Source organism: Copadichromis virginalis, linkage group LG16 (assembly GCF_057382275.1).
Source record: "Copadichromis virginalis isolate Kocher_CV1m ecotype Utaka linkage group LG16, C_Virginalis_male_GT1.1, whole genome shotgun sequence".
In the NCBI taxonomy this organism is placed as follows: domain Eukaryota; kingdom Metazoa; phylum Chordata; class Actinopteri; order Cichliformes; family Cichlidae; genus Copadichromis; species Copadichromis virginalis.
This window is the reverse complement of record NC_140633.1, coordinates 19,329,925-19,348,483: the sequence shown is the minus strand read 5'-3', so window position 1 is coordinate 19,348,483 and position 18,559 is coordinate 19,329,925. Positions and strand designations below refer to the sequence as shown.

The following is an 18,559-nucleotide window of genomic DNA, read 5'->3' as shown; positions in this document are numbered from 1 at the left end:
TATCCACCACTTTGGGATACACTGAAACATTTACTAAATGAGACCATTTTGAACAAAAGTTTCAGTCTGGACGACTGTAGTGTAGAGAAGATTTCAATCTGCAGTGGTTTATATTTAGCAGTGTGGCTGTGTCCTGTGACCTTCCTCTAATGTACATGAAACCCCAGAGGCAGGGACAGAAGCAGTAAGACCTTGACAAAGAATAGAGCATCAGTATAACTTTGATTAAATAGAGAAGAAATCATGAAAGGTGGACCTGAGGTGAAGATGGTGATATGCTGCAACTGCAGTCAGACTTAAAAAGTAGGCCCTATATAGGATTTGTCATTTGTGTAGAAGGGTATCAGCTAAGCCATCAGCTGATCAGCTTGGACTGCAGCTGAGCTTGACTTTGAGAAAATGCAATGCTCGATTTGAGGTCCCCAGACGATGAATCCTAATGGCTTTGGTGATCCCCGGTCAAAGTGTGTGGAGCACAGAAGAAAGCACCATTATTAATAAGTGTGCATTTGTGGTTTTTAGTTAAATGCCCTGACAACTTTTGGAGTTTTTTTCATGACTGTAGACTCTTTACTTATTTGTGCTCTTTGCAGGTTTTACCACATTGGGTTATTGCTTTGGTCTGTATGAAGGAGAGGAAATTTAAGTTGTCAGTTCATCAGTTCATTCCCTGAAGCTCAAGCACACTTGGGTTATCTTTGTCTGATATTAAAATGTATTTAATCTAAAATATGTTAACTGTGAGAAATAAAAAAATAAAAAATAAAAAAACAGGAAGAGAGAGAAAATAAGTTTTCACAGCACTGTATGTAAGTATGTGCCCAAACACCAAAAGGGTAATAGAAAGTTAAGTATAGGAGGTGGAATATGTCATAAATGGGGGATAAGACATGATTAATAAGAAGACAGGGATGGAGGGATGAGGTGGAGATTAGGGCTGAATGTCTGTGATGGCCAAACCCTTGTCCACACTCTGAAGTCAGTAACTCTTGTATTTTCATTTCTTCATTTGAACATAGTAACCCACTTTAGTTTCCAATAACTTTATTGATTGGTTTGGATACATCTGTTCTATTTGTGAGCGCGTACATTTAGTTTACTTATGTATTCATATCACTTCATTACTTTGATTTTTGACTAACCTTTTTCTTTTTATTTCTTACCTGCCATCATCCCTGGGAGTTCCTGGACAAAAGATGGTAGCCAGGGTTTGAAACCACTAAATGCAAAAAGGGATAATTGGACCACACCGCCACTTCCTACTGAAGGGGAGAATGTGTGTTTTCTTTCATTTAAAAACAAAGTATTTGTATTAAATTAAATATTTGAGTTTAGGGTTTAATGGTTTTGATTTTCTTCTTTAGTGTTTAGTTTATTAACAAACTAGATTGTACTGCATTGTGTTGTGATTTATGATTGTGTTTGTTTGTTACCCCCTCAGTCATTTGGTTTGTTGTTTGCAGTCGTTGCCTGAGTTCAGTTTTGTTTCTTTGACCTCTTTTATGAGCTCAACATTTATTACTTTTGTAAATATAATTTTGGGGGGTTAAATAAATGAAAACCATATTTTTTTAATAATTCCTGGGACGACTCCTGTTTTTCAACTCGGTCCATCACAATGTCACTGAATAGCAAGCTGAAGTTGTGTGTCCCATCCGCTGTAGGTGCCTCATTGGTATGTGAGAGAGTGCATCTCCCCTCTCATCTCTATTCTAAGCCTATAAAGTGCAAGCTGCCTTTTTGCTTGCCAGCCAAACACTCACACAAAACCCACAAATAAACCCAAGCCTGCCAATAAGCAACCTCCTCTCCACTGGGTTTGCTCCTCCTCGGTTTCAGGCAACATAGTAACAAGAAACTTTTTAACTGTTGCCATAAAGTTTATGGGGTTTTTTCTTGTTTTTTTTGCTGGGTTTTTTGTTTTTTAAGTCTTACAGGTGATTGGCTTTAGCGCAGTAGTTTTTTGCACTGTGAATTTAATGCATGGAGGAATCCTGTGAGATAGAGGGAAAGAAAGGGTAGATTAGTTCAGGAGCAGAGGAGTATAATTAGCCTAAACAGCAGAAGGGGATTTATGCTCTGCCGGCTGCCCTCTGCTTCTGCTGCCTTCCACCCTCCTCCCCTCTTGTCCTTCCTTGGAAAGCATTGCTTCTCTCAGTTGTCAATAGTTCCACTGACGATGTGTGTGTGTACTAGGGGTCTGTGTGCGAATGTGTGTGAAGGGACCTGGGCTTGTTCTCACCTCTAGTGTGAGCAGTGTTTGTTTCAGAGTTTATGCAGACAGTGACTCAGCTGTTTGTGATTCTGCAAGCTTTGCACTGTGCGCTTGCCTTGAGTCCTCAATGTGGCTCTGCAGAGGACAGTAGGCTTATCTTATATGTAGCCACTGCAAACATCTACGCACAGGAACACGTGTGAGAGCATCTCTTTGTAATCCTGAGTAACCTGGCACATTAAAAGAAGGATCCTTCCCATGTCAGCATTTGGGAATTATGCTTTGGAGTCTGTCAAAGCTTTAAAAAGTGCAGCGAGGGGTCTCTCTCTCTGGATGACAAAGTTTGTTTTAGAGGGGTGAGACCAGCAGCCAGCTCTAATGTCTCTCCATGAGTTTCTTCGGGAGGGCGGTGAGGCATCGTTCCGGATCATGAACCGCCTCAGTCATCTTATGCAGAACTTGGAATTCTCTGGACTGGGCTCGGCTTTCCCTTTCAGCCCTGCCAGCCGCAAGAACTCCTGGAGAGCCTGGGATGGTAGGACTGAGAAAAAAGAGTGTATTCTGTGTGAGAGTGAGTGTGCATGTGTGCACGTATACTCGCAACTTTTTGTGCCTGTGTGTGTATTTGCGCATAATATATTTTTCATTGAAGCTCTGGCTAGAGTATGTAGGGCATCGCGCCCAGAGACTCACATACAGTGTTTCCTGTGGGCTTCCCTTGCCCCCACCCCCTCTGCTGGGCTGTTTCTGTGTCTTGATGTGTATAACATTTTGTGTGTGAGTGCATGACTGCGCAGCTTAATCAGCTGCTTCAGTATCCAACATGCACATCTCGGCAGCTGCACTGACATTTTTCCATAGAAGCAGTGAAAAATTCTTCAGCAGATGCAGAAACTGCAGCACAGAGCAGCAGAAGAGCTGGTGCAAAGGAATGCTGATTAAAGCTGCTGAGCTAACAGTTTGGTGTCGTCTCAGCCAGATTGTTGCCACTTTTACTAACACACAGCAAGAAAAGAAATGGTGAAGAAAACCAAGAAGAGTGTTTCTCAGTGGGATAGTGGGATGCCAATGGTCCCGCTTAAGCCATGTGAGTCAGGGGTCTTTTTTCAGCGTTTTTCTTTATCTGGGACATATAGAAAGCAGCTGTTTTCAGCGATTCTCCTGCTGACTGTCTATATAAATATTTTAAAACCTTTTGTAGTCTTCATATTCTTGTTTCTCATGTTTCTCTTTGTGATTTTGTTAGATATTCATGCAGTGCTTGCTGTAGGTTTTACTTCTACGTATACAATTTGTGCATATACTTTATGCACAATGTGCATGATCTGAACATACAGTATGTGCATTTTTGTCTGTACCTGAAGCTATGAGATTTCGGAGGAAGGTTTTCATTTCCTGTCCTCCCAGCTCTGTTTAAGTCATTAGCCATGAGGAGAATTTGAGAGAGGGATTTCTGTTTTTTAGATGTTATGTTTTGTAGACTGAGACTATTAACTCTGACACCATGGAAAATTCTCAGGAGAAAAGATTAGCAAATATTTTGGTGTAGTAGTTTTGTGTGATTTCTTGCATTTGCAAGTAACTCATAGTCTTCCAGTTCTTCGCTCTTCTTGTTGATCAAAGTGATTTTTGCACAGTTGTCGCAGCCTTTATAATAACATTTGTAGACAGTGAAACTGTATACAGAAGTATGCTAATCGGCCACTTTATAAGAACTGCTCATTGATGCAAATATTTAATCTATGTGCCTACATGTGCAGAGTTGGCAGCATTTAGACATGTAGACTTGATCAAGATGACCTGCTAAAATTCAAACTGAGCATTAGAATACATACACCAGTTAGTTTACATCAGAATGAAATTTCAATGCATTTACTCGCCATCACATTGCACAATTGCTCAATAATAAATTAATCTAAAGGTATAAAATATAAAAATATAATCTAGGATATGTGCACATAATAATATAAGAGAAATGAGTCCATATACATTATTATTGGTAAAACTTTACAGAATATTAACAATGGAGCAGAAAACCAGAGTAAATCATTATTCCAGGCTGTCATGATCCAAGCAGCCAGGAACACACAGGCACAAATATAATCTTCAAAAAATGGGTTTATTATACCCCCAAAAAGGACAAGATGATTACAAAAATTCAAAATAACAAAAAATAACGTTTTTAAGAACCAAGTGGGCCCATAAAAGAGGTTAACTTAACAGACTGCTACTCAAAAATCACTTAACAAAAACATAACTCAACAAACTGACCTGCCCAAATGAGAAACAGCTCCAGTTATATAGCAAATGAATAAACCATTATATAAACCAAAGGTGAAAACTAAAGAGATAACAGATAACCATCATTCAAGAAGAACCCCATTCCCCCTGCATGATCACAATAGATGGTCCAGTCCACTTTATTGGCTTCTGCATTTAAACCAGCTCCACCCTCAGCCTCCTCTTTCAGCCAAACCAGGAAGGACTGGAGCGGAGGTCAGGTAACTCAGAAAGAGTAGAAATATAATCAATATAACATGCCTATATAAAATAACAAACAATGCAAAGCAAAGTCTATGCCAACATTTGGGCTATAGCTTAGTGCTGTCATGCATTACAGGTAAACTCAAAATATCAAATTAGTTAACTTATGATCACAGAAACTTTAGAGCATAACGTAAACATAAGACAAAAGACCAAATGAATATTACCTAAGTATCTCAGTTGTGTGGTTGCATGCATCCATCACACAGGCATTAAATTGCCCTGTTCTAAATATACAGATGTGAAACGTTTAAAGAAATTTGCCTTGTGCAAAAAATAAGGAAGAAAGTAGCCAAAAAGGCTGGTCCAAGTGTTTCAGAAACTACTGATTTACTGGGATTCTTCCATAAAATCATCTCTAGGGAATGATCCAAAAGAAAGGAAATATGCAGAGAGCAGCAGTTCTGTGTGAAAATGCTGTGTTGATCTCAGAAGAGCATCTCTGAACATGTCAAACCTTAATGCAGATGGACTACAACAGAAGACCACGCTAGGGGCTATTCCTCCCAGCTAAGAACAGGAAGCCGAGGTTACAGTCTGCATGGGCTCACAAAAAGTTGAGCCTTTTTCGAGCAAAAAGGAGGGGAGAGAGAGCAAGGAAGGACATGCAAAGGGCCACATCTTCTGATGGCTGCTCCCAGAAGGTTAACCTACTATCTCACAAATCATCTCAAACTGCTTCCTTGAACATGACAGTGAGTTCAGTTTACTCAAGGGGTATCCACAGTCACCAGATCTCAGCCCAGTAGAACACCTGTGTGATGTGGTGGAAACAAAGATTTACCCAAAATGGGGGTTGTGTGTGTGTGTGTGTGTGTGTGTGTTAACAGTTTTATGCAGCGTGTTTTCATTTATTCGACTGACTCTGTAAGCTGATTTGATGGACTGTGCCTTGTTTGACTATCTTGCTCACTTTAAGCTGCATAGTTTTCCAGTCTAGTGGCTTTAGCTTTGAACTTATAAAGTTTATGGCACTGATAACCTGCATGCCCTTGGTCATAAAGCAAATGCCCACGTTAAACACACAAACACACCGATGCAGAGGCAAGCTGCACACACTTTACACAGGTATATGTTCCCCAAGCCATTTAGCACCACTGCATCTTCGTTTAATAGATATTGGCTGAATTAGGAGACAAAGAATCAAGTCTATTAGCCTTTTTTTAACTGAAATGTATCTTTTGAACAACTCACTGTAATGGAATCTAAATTGCCACTTTGTATTAAGAGACAGCGTCTTTCTTTGAGAGGTCTCCTTAGAATTAAGTCTTTCAGTAAGTTTGTAAGAATGGGGTCTTTTGAGCGGAGTAAACAAGAATAGAGGCTTTGAATGGATCGAGTCAGTGAATGGTTAAATGGGGATGTCTTTGAATGGGTTGGTCAGAATGGAGGCTTTGTATTTTTAGTCCACATTTCCTGAGATAAGGCAGACGCGGATCGCGAGTTTTGTTGCCATAGGTAAATGAGCAGTGGAAGCTGCAGTACCTTTAATAACCAAAGTGACGCACAGCAGCTTAATGTAGAACCTATTTCCCTATTCTTGATTAGTCATGAAGAGGCATGACTACTTCCTTTTTATTGGTCAGACTGTCAGCTATGTAAAGTTGGAGGCGTTTTAGCTAGTTAGATAACTGTCCTCTTAGGGGAGGTATAAAGGTAGTTGGACCAGGAGAGAGGGTGGGGTCTAGCAGTACACTGTAGCTTTTGTATACAGGGAAGGTAACCTGAGGTTGCAATAGGAAGTCCTCTCAGTTACTGCGTCTGTGGGCTGTAGAGCACCTGCAGCCTGACCAAGAGGTTAAATGTAGTGTCTGGCAAAAGGTAGAGTCAGGATGAGAGGGAAATTGTTGTTGTGATATTGTTTGTGAAGCTACATGGAAGAAATGCTGGAGAAAAGAAGTGAAGGAGACATAGACTGGGACAGGAAGATGGGAAGAGAGGAGATAGCAGATTTGGGCTCCTTGATGGATGCAGACATCGAGGTTGAGCTAGATCCTGGGTTTTGCTTGGAAATGGACTCAGAGGTGACTCTAGCTGGACAGGTGAGTCCAGGCTCACAGGAGTGCTCTGACAGTGAGGAAGTGGACTGGTGTGTAATTAAAGGACACACAGATTCTCTGGTTGTGGTTGAAGACATGAAAGAGGGAAGGGCAGCTGAGATTGAGGCGTATTACACATCAAAGGAGATTGGAGAGACTGATGAAAATGCAAACATGGATATGGAAGATCAGAGGAGCAAAGAGGAAATGGTAGAGGAAGTATTGGATGCATTTTTGGGGCCAAGGGAGGAAATTGGGGTTCATGTCCGGCTCACTATTGAGGAGGTGGAAAGTTACTACAGATTTTCTTGCCGTTGCAACTGGTTATGTGGTAAGTTATACCTATTCATTCTTCATCCTCTTTCTTTTTTTATTGTTGTATTACATTAACAGCAGTTTAAGTAATGGCTCTCATATCTTCAAGGGGGTATCTTGTAATCATTAAGACATGATATTTTCATTCTTGAACTTTCAAATAATTCTTATTTTTCTTATACTGTGTGTTTGTGCAGGCCTCAGTTCATCCATGGTCTGAGAAAGTAGTTCCTCTCCCTTCTTTTTCTTCTGGAGTGTCACCTTTGATAAGAAAAGAAAGGCTAATATTTAGTTCTCTCTAAAAAAAAAAAATACCAGAGGTTCAGAGAGCATGACAGCACTGAATTTGGACAAGGGCCAGAAATGACTGACATCACAATGTAAACCCAGTAAATCATTTGACCAAAGAAATCGCGATTAGGTGCTGAGCCACCACAAGCAGCAACAGTGCAAGCTGACAGAGATATTTGAAGATTCTGTAAATCTTCTGAAGGGATTGAACCATACTACTATTCAATTTTCTATGCATCCAGCTTTCTGCCATTTATGTCCAGACACCACTTCAAACTAACCAGTTTGCATATGCCCACAAAAAAAGTCACTTTGGAGTAAACGGGAGCCCAAATCACATCACCTGGCTGCTTTTGAAGTGGAGGAACGACAGCTTTTCATCCTTTTTCTAAGACCTTCAGCTGAAGCTCTGTTGCTACTATCATTTTCTTTTGTTCACTACCTACATAGCCAAGGGCGAGGGTAGGAACATAGATCGACCAGTAGATTGACAGCGTAGCTTTCACATTCAGGTCTCTCTTCTCCACATCAGACCGGTGCAGCTTCTGCATCACTGCAGACGCTGCACCAATCCATCTGTCAGTCTCCTGTTCCACTCTTTCCTTGCTTATGAACAAAATCCGATATACTCAAAGAGCAATTTATTTGCTTTTTTATACTAATAAACTTAGTGACCTCTTGTATCTTATTAATGGGAATGCTGTATAGGAACCCAAACCCAGTAGGATGGAAATGCTTCATTCTAACATGAAGTCTCAGTTTGCAGTGAATTGCAGCAAACATTTCTCCAGTGGGGACAAGTGAGCCTATATCAGCAAAACTATAACAGCAAAATGTTCCAAAAAACCATCAAGTCCCTTCACTGTAAGTCACAATGAGATAAGATAGGGGTTTTTTGTTTTGTTCTTTTTCCAGGGGTAAATATCACCCCTTGCATTCCTCCAACCATTTGCTTTATCTCTGCTACTCCTCCTCCTTCATGACCCCTTAAGCACCTTATTCCCTCTTGTTGCCCACCCAGACCCCCACTGCTCCGCTTCCTGCCCCTTCCTGATCCCAACTGTTAATTATTTAAATGTTATATTTTTTGAGTACATTACTATAAGATCACATTGAGGGAGTGGGTCAAGTAAACAGCTCTGGTGAATGAAGCAATTTCTTAACCATATAAATTAACAAGAAAATAGGCAGTTTGTTTTGTTGCATGTGCGTGTGTGTGTCAGTCACGTGGGCCTGTCAATCCAGGATTTCTTTCCTCTCGTCTACTCCTGCTTAATCTGTGTCAGTAGTGGCAGGCAGTCCAGGTGTGTCACTGTGACCCACTAAAGTTTGACCAGTTGCCCACAAACGTGTACGTGAGTGGTCGCTAATCCCAGTCGTTAAGCTTTCTAAAGAACATTAGCGCCTCACCCAGCAGGTGGTATGTGATTGTGTGTCTGTATGTGAGTATACAGGGAATGTTGAAATTGCTTGAAAATTATTTAGAGGGAATATTTTTTGTAACAGACATAGTTACTGTATCACTAAAGATCAGAATGCTCTAATAATAGCATCTCGGTCATCTTAATGTAAAGAGTGCTCTTTTACACGTACATCTTTGTCTCGCTTTAGGTTGTTTTGACACCACAGATACTCTGAGGAGAGAAAATACAAAGAAAGACAGACTGGAAAAAAAAAAAACGTCATAGTTTCAGTGTCTTGTAGTATCTGATACTGTTTCAATTCACAGCCAGAGGGATTTTAGCATTGTGCATGTGGCAATAGTTTATGCAAGCATGTGAGAAAATTACGATTTGTAGAGTAAGGGCTATAGGAGATACAATTGGTGTGAAGACTCTAATAAAAATGTGTAATAATAATAATGCATAATAGAAAGTAACCATGCATAAGGTTATGTTAACAAATCAAAACAAAAAAGCTGTTAAAAAGGAGCCAGATCGGATATTCAGGGGGAGACTTTTCGGTAACCGAATAGCCCCTTTCTCTAAACAGTGCAGCTATTGCTGGCCTGGGTCGGGGCCGGCGTTTGATTTGATCTGCGTGGGAGATTCTGGGTGCAAGGTGTGGTTGGGCAGGTCAGAAAGTGGAAACTCTTGGAGGTTTCTGTGTGAACTTGAGCACATTAGAAGCTTGCGAGCACCTGTGAGAGCTTTCCAGATGGCTAGCCTCATGCAGCTTTGTGTCCAATGACCTCAGGCACTGCTGGCCATTATCGACGTAACAACACTGCTTTACCAAGTTACGAACATCAGATATGGTCATTTATCTGAGCCTATATCCACTTGCTTGGTTTCTTTTATTAAAAAGCCATTTGTGGGCGACACCCTTGCTTGAGGTTAATTTGAGAGAAAAGAGGAAAAGAGTTTTTGTTCCGATTAACATCTGTAGGGGTCAGTCAGTAGAGAACCTTTATTATTGCTTGGCCTTAAAAGCGTTGAAGGGACAAAACTAAGTCAGTTCAAAGAAAAGAGGATTTTTACTAAAACAAACTGAGGTTCAATCAGTCAGTATGTGATCAGTATGGTCTGCACACCTACATTTAGGAGGGTAATGTACAATAAATTTGTCCAAGCTTAGTGCTACAGAAACATGTAGTGAAGGAGATTATGAGTCCGATTATTTGACTGATGATGGGGACTGGGTCAGGTTTTTGCTTTTGAAATGTACACTTTACTGAACTTCGGACACATGCGTCAGTCTGGATGTGGCAGATTAGTGTAATCTTGGAGTCCACCTCAGAGGTCTCCAGCTGTCATGCAAGATTTAAAACCACCTGCTACAGTAAACAGAGGCTGTACAGGACCACGTGTGATAGGCTTCACAGAGGTCATGCCATTGACGTGCACTCCCTTTATTGCTAATTTGGTTTCTTACACATAAGGTGGCTATAAAAACAATGCTGAAAGCCTATTTTCTTGGCCGCTTTGTTACTGATTGATTTCTTAAATGACTTTTTTTCGAGTTTGTTTAATGCTGCTTTCTCCTAACTCCTCTTAACAGCTTGGAAGAAGGCCAGTGTGTATCAAAAATCTTAACATCTGAAAATTACTGACGGCATTGATATGTTTACTTTTTGCTAGATCACAGTTATAGTCAAACACAATATGATTAAGCCAATATCACTCTACGCAATCATTCATAGTACAAAACATTTTGAAAATCTGGTGAAGAGCAGTTCTTGGTGTTTGAAATGTCACATTATCTTTCATTGTTGGGCTGTTTTAAACTGACCACGTGTTCTTTTCTTGGCTTGCATGTGCCTTGCATTTTTAGTTTATACACAGAACTTTAAAAAGATGCATGCACTGTGACCCTTTAGTGGGTCACAGTGACACATCAGTTCTATCCCTGTGTTAAAAATTTACATCAACAGCCCATTATAACATAGGTGTTCGTAACTAGAACCCAGGATTTTAATGTACTGTTGTGGCTGTGTCTGTGACCCAGAATTTTGTTTATTTTTGCATTTGTGATTTATTATGTTATATTGAAAGGATGTTAAGATCTAGGATTATCATGTGTTTGCCTTGAGTTTCGTTTCGTTTATGTTTCTCCTAAGTCTTCTGTGTTACTCTCATGAATTTCTTGTCTGTGTGCTTCATGTTGTCTAGCCGGTGTTATGTCACATGTTTCACGTTTTGTTTTTTCCTGTTTGTCTTGTGATTCTTTGTTCAGTGTGTTTAATTTTACTCCTCCCTGTAACGTCACTATGTTCATTTGTGTCAGCTGTTTCCCCATGTGTTTCCACTTCCCCTGATCACCTCCTGGATGTATTTAAGTCCACTGTCTTTCTTTGTTCAGCGTCAAGTCGTCGGTGTTAATTCCTTCTGCGTCACGTCAGGTTAAGAGTTTTTCATGATTCTGCTCAGTTCATGTTTTTTCATCATAGTTATTTGCATGTTCCTGCTCAGAGTCATGTTCCTGTCTGTAGTCATAGTTATTATAGTTTAATCATAATAACCACAGTGTAGTTTCCCGAGTTTAGGTTTTAGTTCAGTTTTTGCCCTTATTTGCCTTTTGTATTCAGGTTTAATCAGCCTGAATAAACGGCTCGCTTTTTGTTTGAAATGCAGTTTCGTCTCTTTTTCACGCTACACGCCGTCGGCTCCCCCTGGCTGTGACAATCTATTGGGGGCAATTGTAACAGTTTATTGTTATTATTGTTTTCTTTAAAAGGACATATTCCACTACACTATGAAAAAGCATATTTTGTGTAAAATAGTGGGGGGGGTTTAATGTGTTAAAACAATATTAGCTTACATATGGACAGGAGAAAAAGAAAGCAACAGTTTGCAGGTATATTCATGACATATACAGGTGAAGCATGTGAGAAATGAATAAATACATGTCATCCATTTATTTCGGGTGCTTTTAAACTAATATATCAACATGTTTACATGATCTTATTATGTTATTTTATCAAGATCTGTTATGCCATCTGCCATATCTGTTGTCAATACTAACATGAAATACGTTAGAAACTTGTTTCATCAAAGCATTATCATACATTTAAGTCACCTGTACTTGTATTTAGTATGTTGACTTAAAATCGAATTACCACTAGAATAGCTTCCAGGTTTTTCAAGTCTTTGTAGGCTTTGGCACATCCTGCAGTACCCAACATTTAAACAAATTTTAAAGTATTTAAGCTATATCATTAGATACAATTGCAGCAATGTGATTACCTGAAAGATTGCTTCTTTTTGAGATATAGTGGCATGATGACTTTTTATATAATAATAATGGATTGCATTTATATAGCGCTTTACAATTCCACTATTCATTCACACACTGGTGGAGGCAAGCTACAGCTGCCCTGGGGCAGACTGACAGAAGCAAGGTTGCCATATCGCGCCATCGGCCCCTCTGGCCGTCACCAGTAGGTGAAGTGTCTTGCCCAGGGACACAACGACCGAGACTGTCTGAGCCGGGGCTCGAACCGGCAACCTTCCGATCACAAGATAAACTCCCAACTCTTGAGCCACGATCGCACCGATCATGTTTGTACACACCAAGGGAGCCATTTATAACAGTCTGACTTCCTGGATTAAAAAGAATATTGCAGTCTTGTCCTTATTAGTAAAAAAGGAAACACCTATTGTACTGCTAGTTAGTGTACATATATATGTTCCTTTTCTCAATAAATGTTACAATAGTCCTCGGGCTTCCCTGCCAACAGCTGGGAGCAAAACAGATTCAAAGGACAGACGAAGACTGCACATTTAAATGAGTCTTATCACTAAACAGTGTATATGTGTGTGTTGCTTTGTTTGAAAAGGGAAGAGAGTGACATGTTTTTGTTTCCCACTACACTAACTCTCTGATAATGATGGTGGTAATACCCAAAGGCCAAGTAACCTGATATGACCTGTTGTCAAACAAAGAGTGACACTAAGACTTTGGTTTGTTTAAGCTACACTAAGACAAGTGTTTGCATAAAGGGAGGGTGTTAGTCACCTAAAATGCACAGCAAAGAAGGGAACACTATGGTTAACAATGAGGATTACTGTATGATGGACTGAAAGCACCAGGTCATATCTTGTCTATGCTTTGTTCTGGCGAATATCATGGACACAGGTATGGTTCTGGGGACAGACTCTATTCGTCTGACTTTTCTGTATATTTCTCTATACATTGGGTTTCTTCTGAATGTTTCGTGTGTGCATGTAGAGTCTAGAGTCTAATGTTTGTCAGCTTACCAAGTCTTGAGTTTGCTAGGATGAGCTTAACAAACCATTTAATTTACCGTTATGTTGTCTCTCTTAAGTTCTAATAATTTCCATGCGTATATTTTTTAGGCACCCTCTTCCTTATGTATGTTTATGGATGGACTCTTGCTATAGATATCAAAAGAAGCATAACAGCTTGCAGTATAGCCACAACATTAAAACCAATGATCGATTGCAGATATAGCGCATCAGACCAGTGGCAGTCTCCAGTCAGGACACTGCCACATCACAAAATAAAGAAGAGCCTGGGCTTGCAGACTTTACAGATCCCAACGCAGTCAAGCAACCAGGAGGTGTGCCAGAGCAAGCCCGATCCACAGAGGCCCCACTAATGTCCTTTTCAAAGAAAAGATCATAATGATGAGGGAATAAAATAATACTTTTGATACAGTGAAACAATAACATGTGAATCCAGTGTGAATTATGTGCTTTAGGAAAATGAAGCAAACAAAGTCAGACTGATACCAAAAGTCAATATTGCTCTTCAGTCTTATCTTAAGCAGTATGTCTGTGTTCACATCCATATTTACAGGAAACTCCCCTCCTAGAAACTTGATGGCACAAATAAATGTTCTTTCTCTCTTTTGGCTCAATATAATACAGATTTCTGTTCCTGGATAGCTTAGTGAACATGAATGTTTCTGTAGGAACTAAATAGAGTGGTGCTTCAGATTTGCCCATGTTCTGTTTTTAAATTAAATTATTAGGTCTCATTATGGACCTTAAATCCATGGCTCAAAAGAACCTGATGTAAAAGATGCCAGAACGCTGCTGCAAGAGAAAGAAAACCCAGAAACAACCACACATCTGATTCAAGCTTCTTCCCCAAATTAATCGAACCACAACTGAAAAAAGGATTGCCACTAACTTTCTACTCAACTCATAATTAATAAATAATAAACACAACTGCAAAAGTAACACAGGAATAATGCCTGTGCTGATGGAGGTGAGGGAGCAGAAGCTCCAGCTTCTTGGGTTTTATATGAGCGAAGGTGAAACTTCTGCAGCCAATCAGCACTAGGAATAAATCTGAAGCTTAAATGTAACTGTAGAAAGTTAATGACAGGATGACAGATGTACTGGTACACTGGGGCAAGTGTAACACTTATATTATTGAGCTCGTCACATAAAACACATCTCAGCATAAATAATTAAATACCAAACTGTAATAGCAAATGGCACAGAGTTCATTACAGCAGTGCCACATTTTCTCTGCTTGTTTTCCCTGCTCAAAACCAATAAAAAACTTTTTTAAATAAAACACAACAAAGCTCAGAGCTTGTTTAGATCTTTGATATAGAAACATGTGAATGATATGTATGGATTACAGTAGAGTACTGCTTTTTTATGGATGCTGTGGAGGTGGCTTAGTTTACATGTCTTAACAGTGGGAGTGAGTGATGTTCATTTTTTTTATTGTATGTATATAATGTATGACTATCAGTTTCAAGTTGAGCTCTGGGCAGTTGTTATTGTATAGTTTCCATTGCATATAAAATACCAGGCAGTCATGACCCCTACAGCATTCACCGCAGTAGTCCAAATCAGCTGTGAGTGTTGCTAGAGTTTTGCCCTCTTCATCACAGCAGCCTGTGCCAACATCAGTAAGCGACCCTGCCACTTCAGCCAGAGTCTTAATTCATGATTGCACCAAAGTAAGTTTCCCTGTTGAGCCCCTTCTGCTTCAAATCATTGAGAAGTGTTGAAAAGAACACCGAAACTCTTATGTGATGCAACCAGAATAGTTCAGCAGAAAGTAACATGTTAATTTAAGAGTTGATTACTCAAACTGTAGTGAGAGGCCAACCGAGGACATAAAGTATGTTTTTAGTCCCTTTTAATACATATTCATGAGGGTTAAAAGCTCAGAAACTGGAATCTGTAAAGCTTTTTCAATATGTATTTAATCTGTTTCTCTGTGCTTTGTGGTGAAGATTATTTTGGAAAGTTGTCTGTTGCGTGATTAAAATCTCCTTCCACTTCTGCATATTATGTTACAGCTTGTCTAGCCTACAAGGCTCCCTAACCTCTAGTTTGATCCCCAGTATAATTACAATCTCTATCTCCAACTGGGGGAATGACCTTTAATCTGATTAATTTAATCTGTATGAGGCGAGCACATGGGCAGATCAAGAACTGTTGACAAAGCCTGTTAACATATCAGTACTGTTTGTTTACAGCAAAAGTAACCTGCGTTTTGGTGAAATGAAGTATATATGAAAATGCACCACAATATACTGTTTTATTAATGAGTTATGTGTAGAGATGGTAGACATATTTTTAGAACCATGACAGTCTAAACAATCCTCAAATTAATCTGTCAGACTTTGCTAAACTTTGTGTATTCGGTTCAGATGTATTGCTACTTATAATTTTGTAACTTTTTTTTCTCCAGATGAGATCATGCAGCTGGACAGCTGTCCTCTCCGCGCTGCTGACATCACTCCTGACCTGCAAAAGAAGTTTGCCTTCCTTTCAGGTCAAATTGCCATGTCTTTTTTTTTTGTCTTCCTTTTTGTTTTGTCTGTCTGCTTCACCGGATCTGGGTTCTTTGTCATTTTGTTTGCTATTTTTCAATGATCAGCACTCCTCTTAAATTTTTCATAATTCAGCTGAACAGGACAGCTTTAATTTGCCATTCAAATTTCCCCTCTATCGGTTTCCTCTTCACGGTTTATCACGTTACGGCCCATGCTTCATTGATACTGTTACCTGGAATTTTTGGACTTACCGCCTCTGCATGTTAGATGTTTTCACCTCCAAAAAAGTGTATTTTTAGCATCATTTTAAAGACATTTCAAGCTACAGCAAGTCCTACAGTGACAAAAATCCTGTCCAAGAGGCGACCTTGTGGCTGTGGCAGAATTGAGAAAACATTTTGCAGACAAAGATCTAAGCAGACGTTGAAACCATGACCATGCACTTGCTGTTGCTATAGTGATGAGGGAAGGAAAAGGCAGAGATTTATATTCTAGTCATGAGTGCTGACAGAGCAGCTGTTTCACACAGGGACAGGCATGCGCGTGCGTGCGTGCGCGTGGTGAGACTGTTGTTGTCAACGTTATTCACTGTGTGCAAACACTGAAGCATCCCTCTGTCTCATATCATTTTATTATTTTACTATCCTTCCATCTTTAATTGTTATATAATCTTTTGTCATCGTCTTATTGAGAGTGAGAACACTCGAATATTTATTTTTTGTCATTATTTCATGTAAATGATCTCTGAGTCTCAAAGTCTCACACCTGAGGCAACATTTAAATCATGTGCTGGAGATCAGTATTGGAGAAAACATGTATTTACATGAAACCAGTGGCTTTTTGCCGATTGTCTGTTGAAGAGAACGAGAGCCTACAAGACTATATTTTTTTATGTGAATATATAGTATTTTTTTCTGTCCAGTCTCCAGTATCACAATCTAGTCTTCACATCAGTGCCCCCTTGTGACTGCATTTTTCGTTCTATTCTTATGTCCTATTAAACAAAAAGCATTCTTACAGAACCCCCTATTTTATCTGGAAAGTTTCAGTGTATCTTGTTTTCCTTTTCTTAGGAGGAAGAGGAGATAATGGCAGCCCCATCATTGTGTTCCCAGAATTCCCTGCATTTGGGGAGATCACAGACAAGGAGTTTCACAACGTGTTGACCTACCTGACAAGCGTCCCAAGGTAAAGTCTGAACTTTTTCACCTCTAATTAAAGTCTCATCTCGCTCACCCTGTGTCACCTTTCCCTTGGTTTCTCTACGGTCATTGCAACAAAGTACTGCTGATGAACATATCCAGGTTTATGGATAAACCATGTGGCCCAGACAGTATCAAATATTATGTAATAAAATAGAAAGGCTTTGAAAGTGGCTCAAACTAGGGAAGTTTTCATGCTGATCACCTGAACTGAAACTAGAGGAAGGATAGTGATGTACTGGAAGGAGTGTATGAAGTCTGCCAGTAGATGGCAGTAGTTAACTTATTACAGCCTCACTCTAGAATTGCTCAAAGAGGAAGACTCAATTACCTCATAGCTTTGTATAAAAGAAGAGGGCCAGTTGGGATTCCTGCGGACACTTTATTTTATAAGTGTTCTTCAGTTCAGTCTTTGTCCACATGGGCAGAGCAGATGTCGAGAGAAGAGGAAAAAATTTGCAGGAGCAACCGTTTCTCCAAATTTCTTTTATAATCAATACCTGGCTCTTTAAATCATGATATTTTTTTTATGTTTTTTGATTTAGCTTATCATCTTGTATGTCCTGCTTTCCCTTCATTCTGCCTGAAATTTCTCATTGTGTATAAATAGAAACCAGCAGTGATTCTAGCGGGTTGAACCTGAATAATGCATACAGCTAACCAGAGGGGGGGGGGTGTGTGTGTGTGTGTGTGTGTGTGTGTGTGTGTGTGTGTGTGTGAGACATGGCCACTTGCTCACTGAGGCATGTCTCTGTATCCATGTGTCTGCAATGGCCTTTAGTCACAGCACAGCTTTTCTTCCGTTAACAGTGGAGCTTTAATCACTTGAAGTAAATACAGAGTTAGTTGGCCAATGTTTGGCTAACTTTATTTCAGTATGGGCTTAATTTTCCTAACTGGATACAATTTAGGTAATGCACTTACTTGTTGGTCACTCTGTCAAGTGAGTGAGGGTCAGCCACAGGGTGAGATGGTGCTGAGCCAGCCTCAAGCTGTTCTGAATGCACAGACAGATGGCTGGAGATACCTGAGGGACTGACACCACGAATGAGGCACACAGAATCCAGGGACAAATGTCTGTTCTGACCTTGGACAGCTGCTGCTTGTTTGAAATTAATACCACAGGATCGATATTAATTGTAGACATAATTTCTTATGTTGATACTCTCATACATACGTACGTGTGCATGCTTGACGGCTGGTTGCTGGGATGTGTTGACTACTAAACTAATTTGGGTCTTGTCTTGTGAATGAAGGAATCTAATTAATTGACTCTATTCTTTGCATCCACCAACACTCAGTAAATGAACCCGTAAATGGTTTGTGTATCTTGGGGAATACAGTCAGCAGACAGACTGTGGGGGGAGGGGCATTAAGCTGGTGCACTCTTAAAGTGGACATGAAACACTACGTATGAAGGTTAAGACCATGGAGCTCTACTCTTAAAAGAATTGTGATAGATTTAACAGTCTGTGACTGTGAAGTGTTTAAAGCTACAGGCTTTAGCAAATGCATTGCAACATCTTGTGCCAGTACAGAATGTGATGTCACAGGGTTGGTGGGTTGGTTGCTGCTAATAGACTTAGATTAGTTTATGTAAAATAACTAGTGAAAGAAGCGATAACTCAGTGGAAAGCAAGGAAGCTAAAACTAAAAAGCAGTTTATGGTGGCTACTTTATTTTTACTGTCTTTTTCACTTTCTGCGTCTTTTTCACTAACTGATTCTTTATCGTTGGCTAGCTG

General features: G+C 39.8%; 1 protein-coding gene across 8 annotated transcripts in view; it reads left to right on the top strand.

Annotated features, from left to right (window-relative positions):
* The window catches only part of mcf2lb (mcf.2 cell line derived transforming sequence-like b), a 49,295-nt gene that overhangs the window by 7,787 nt on the left and 22,949 nt on the right, over nucleotides 1–18,559 (top strand). For 3 of the 8 annotated variants that reach the window (XM_085435767.1, XM_085435770.1, XM_085435765.1), the window contains exons 2-3: nucleotides 15,529–15,612; nucleotides 16,687–16,801. In XM_085435767.1, the coding sequence (XP_085291893.1) occupies nucleotides 15,529–15,612; nucleotides 16,687–16,801 (199 nt within the window). Of the gene's footprint in view, nucleotides 1–2,333; nucleotides 2,751–3,080; nucleotides 3,303–6,618; nucleotides 7,130–15,528; nucleotides 15,613–16,686; nucleotides 16,802–18,559 lie in introns of those variants that run through there. The other 5 variants (XM_085435768.1, XM_085435764.1, XM_085435763.1 and 2 more) reach the window with 4 other exon arrangements.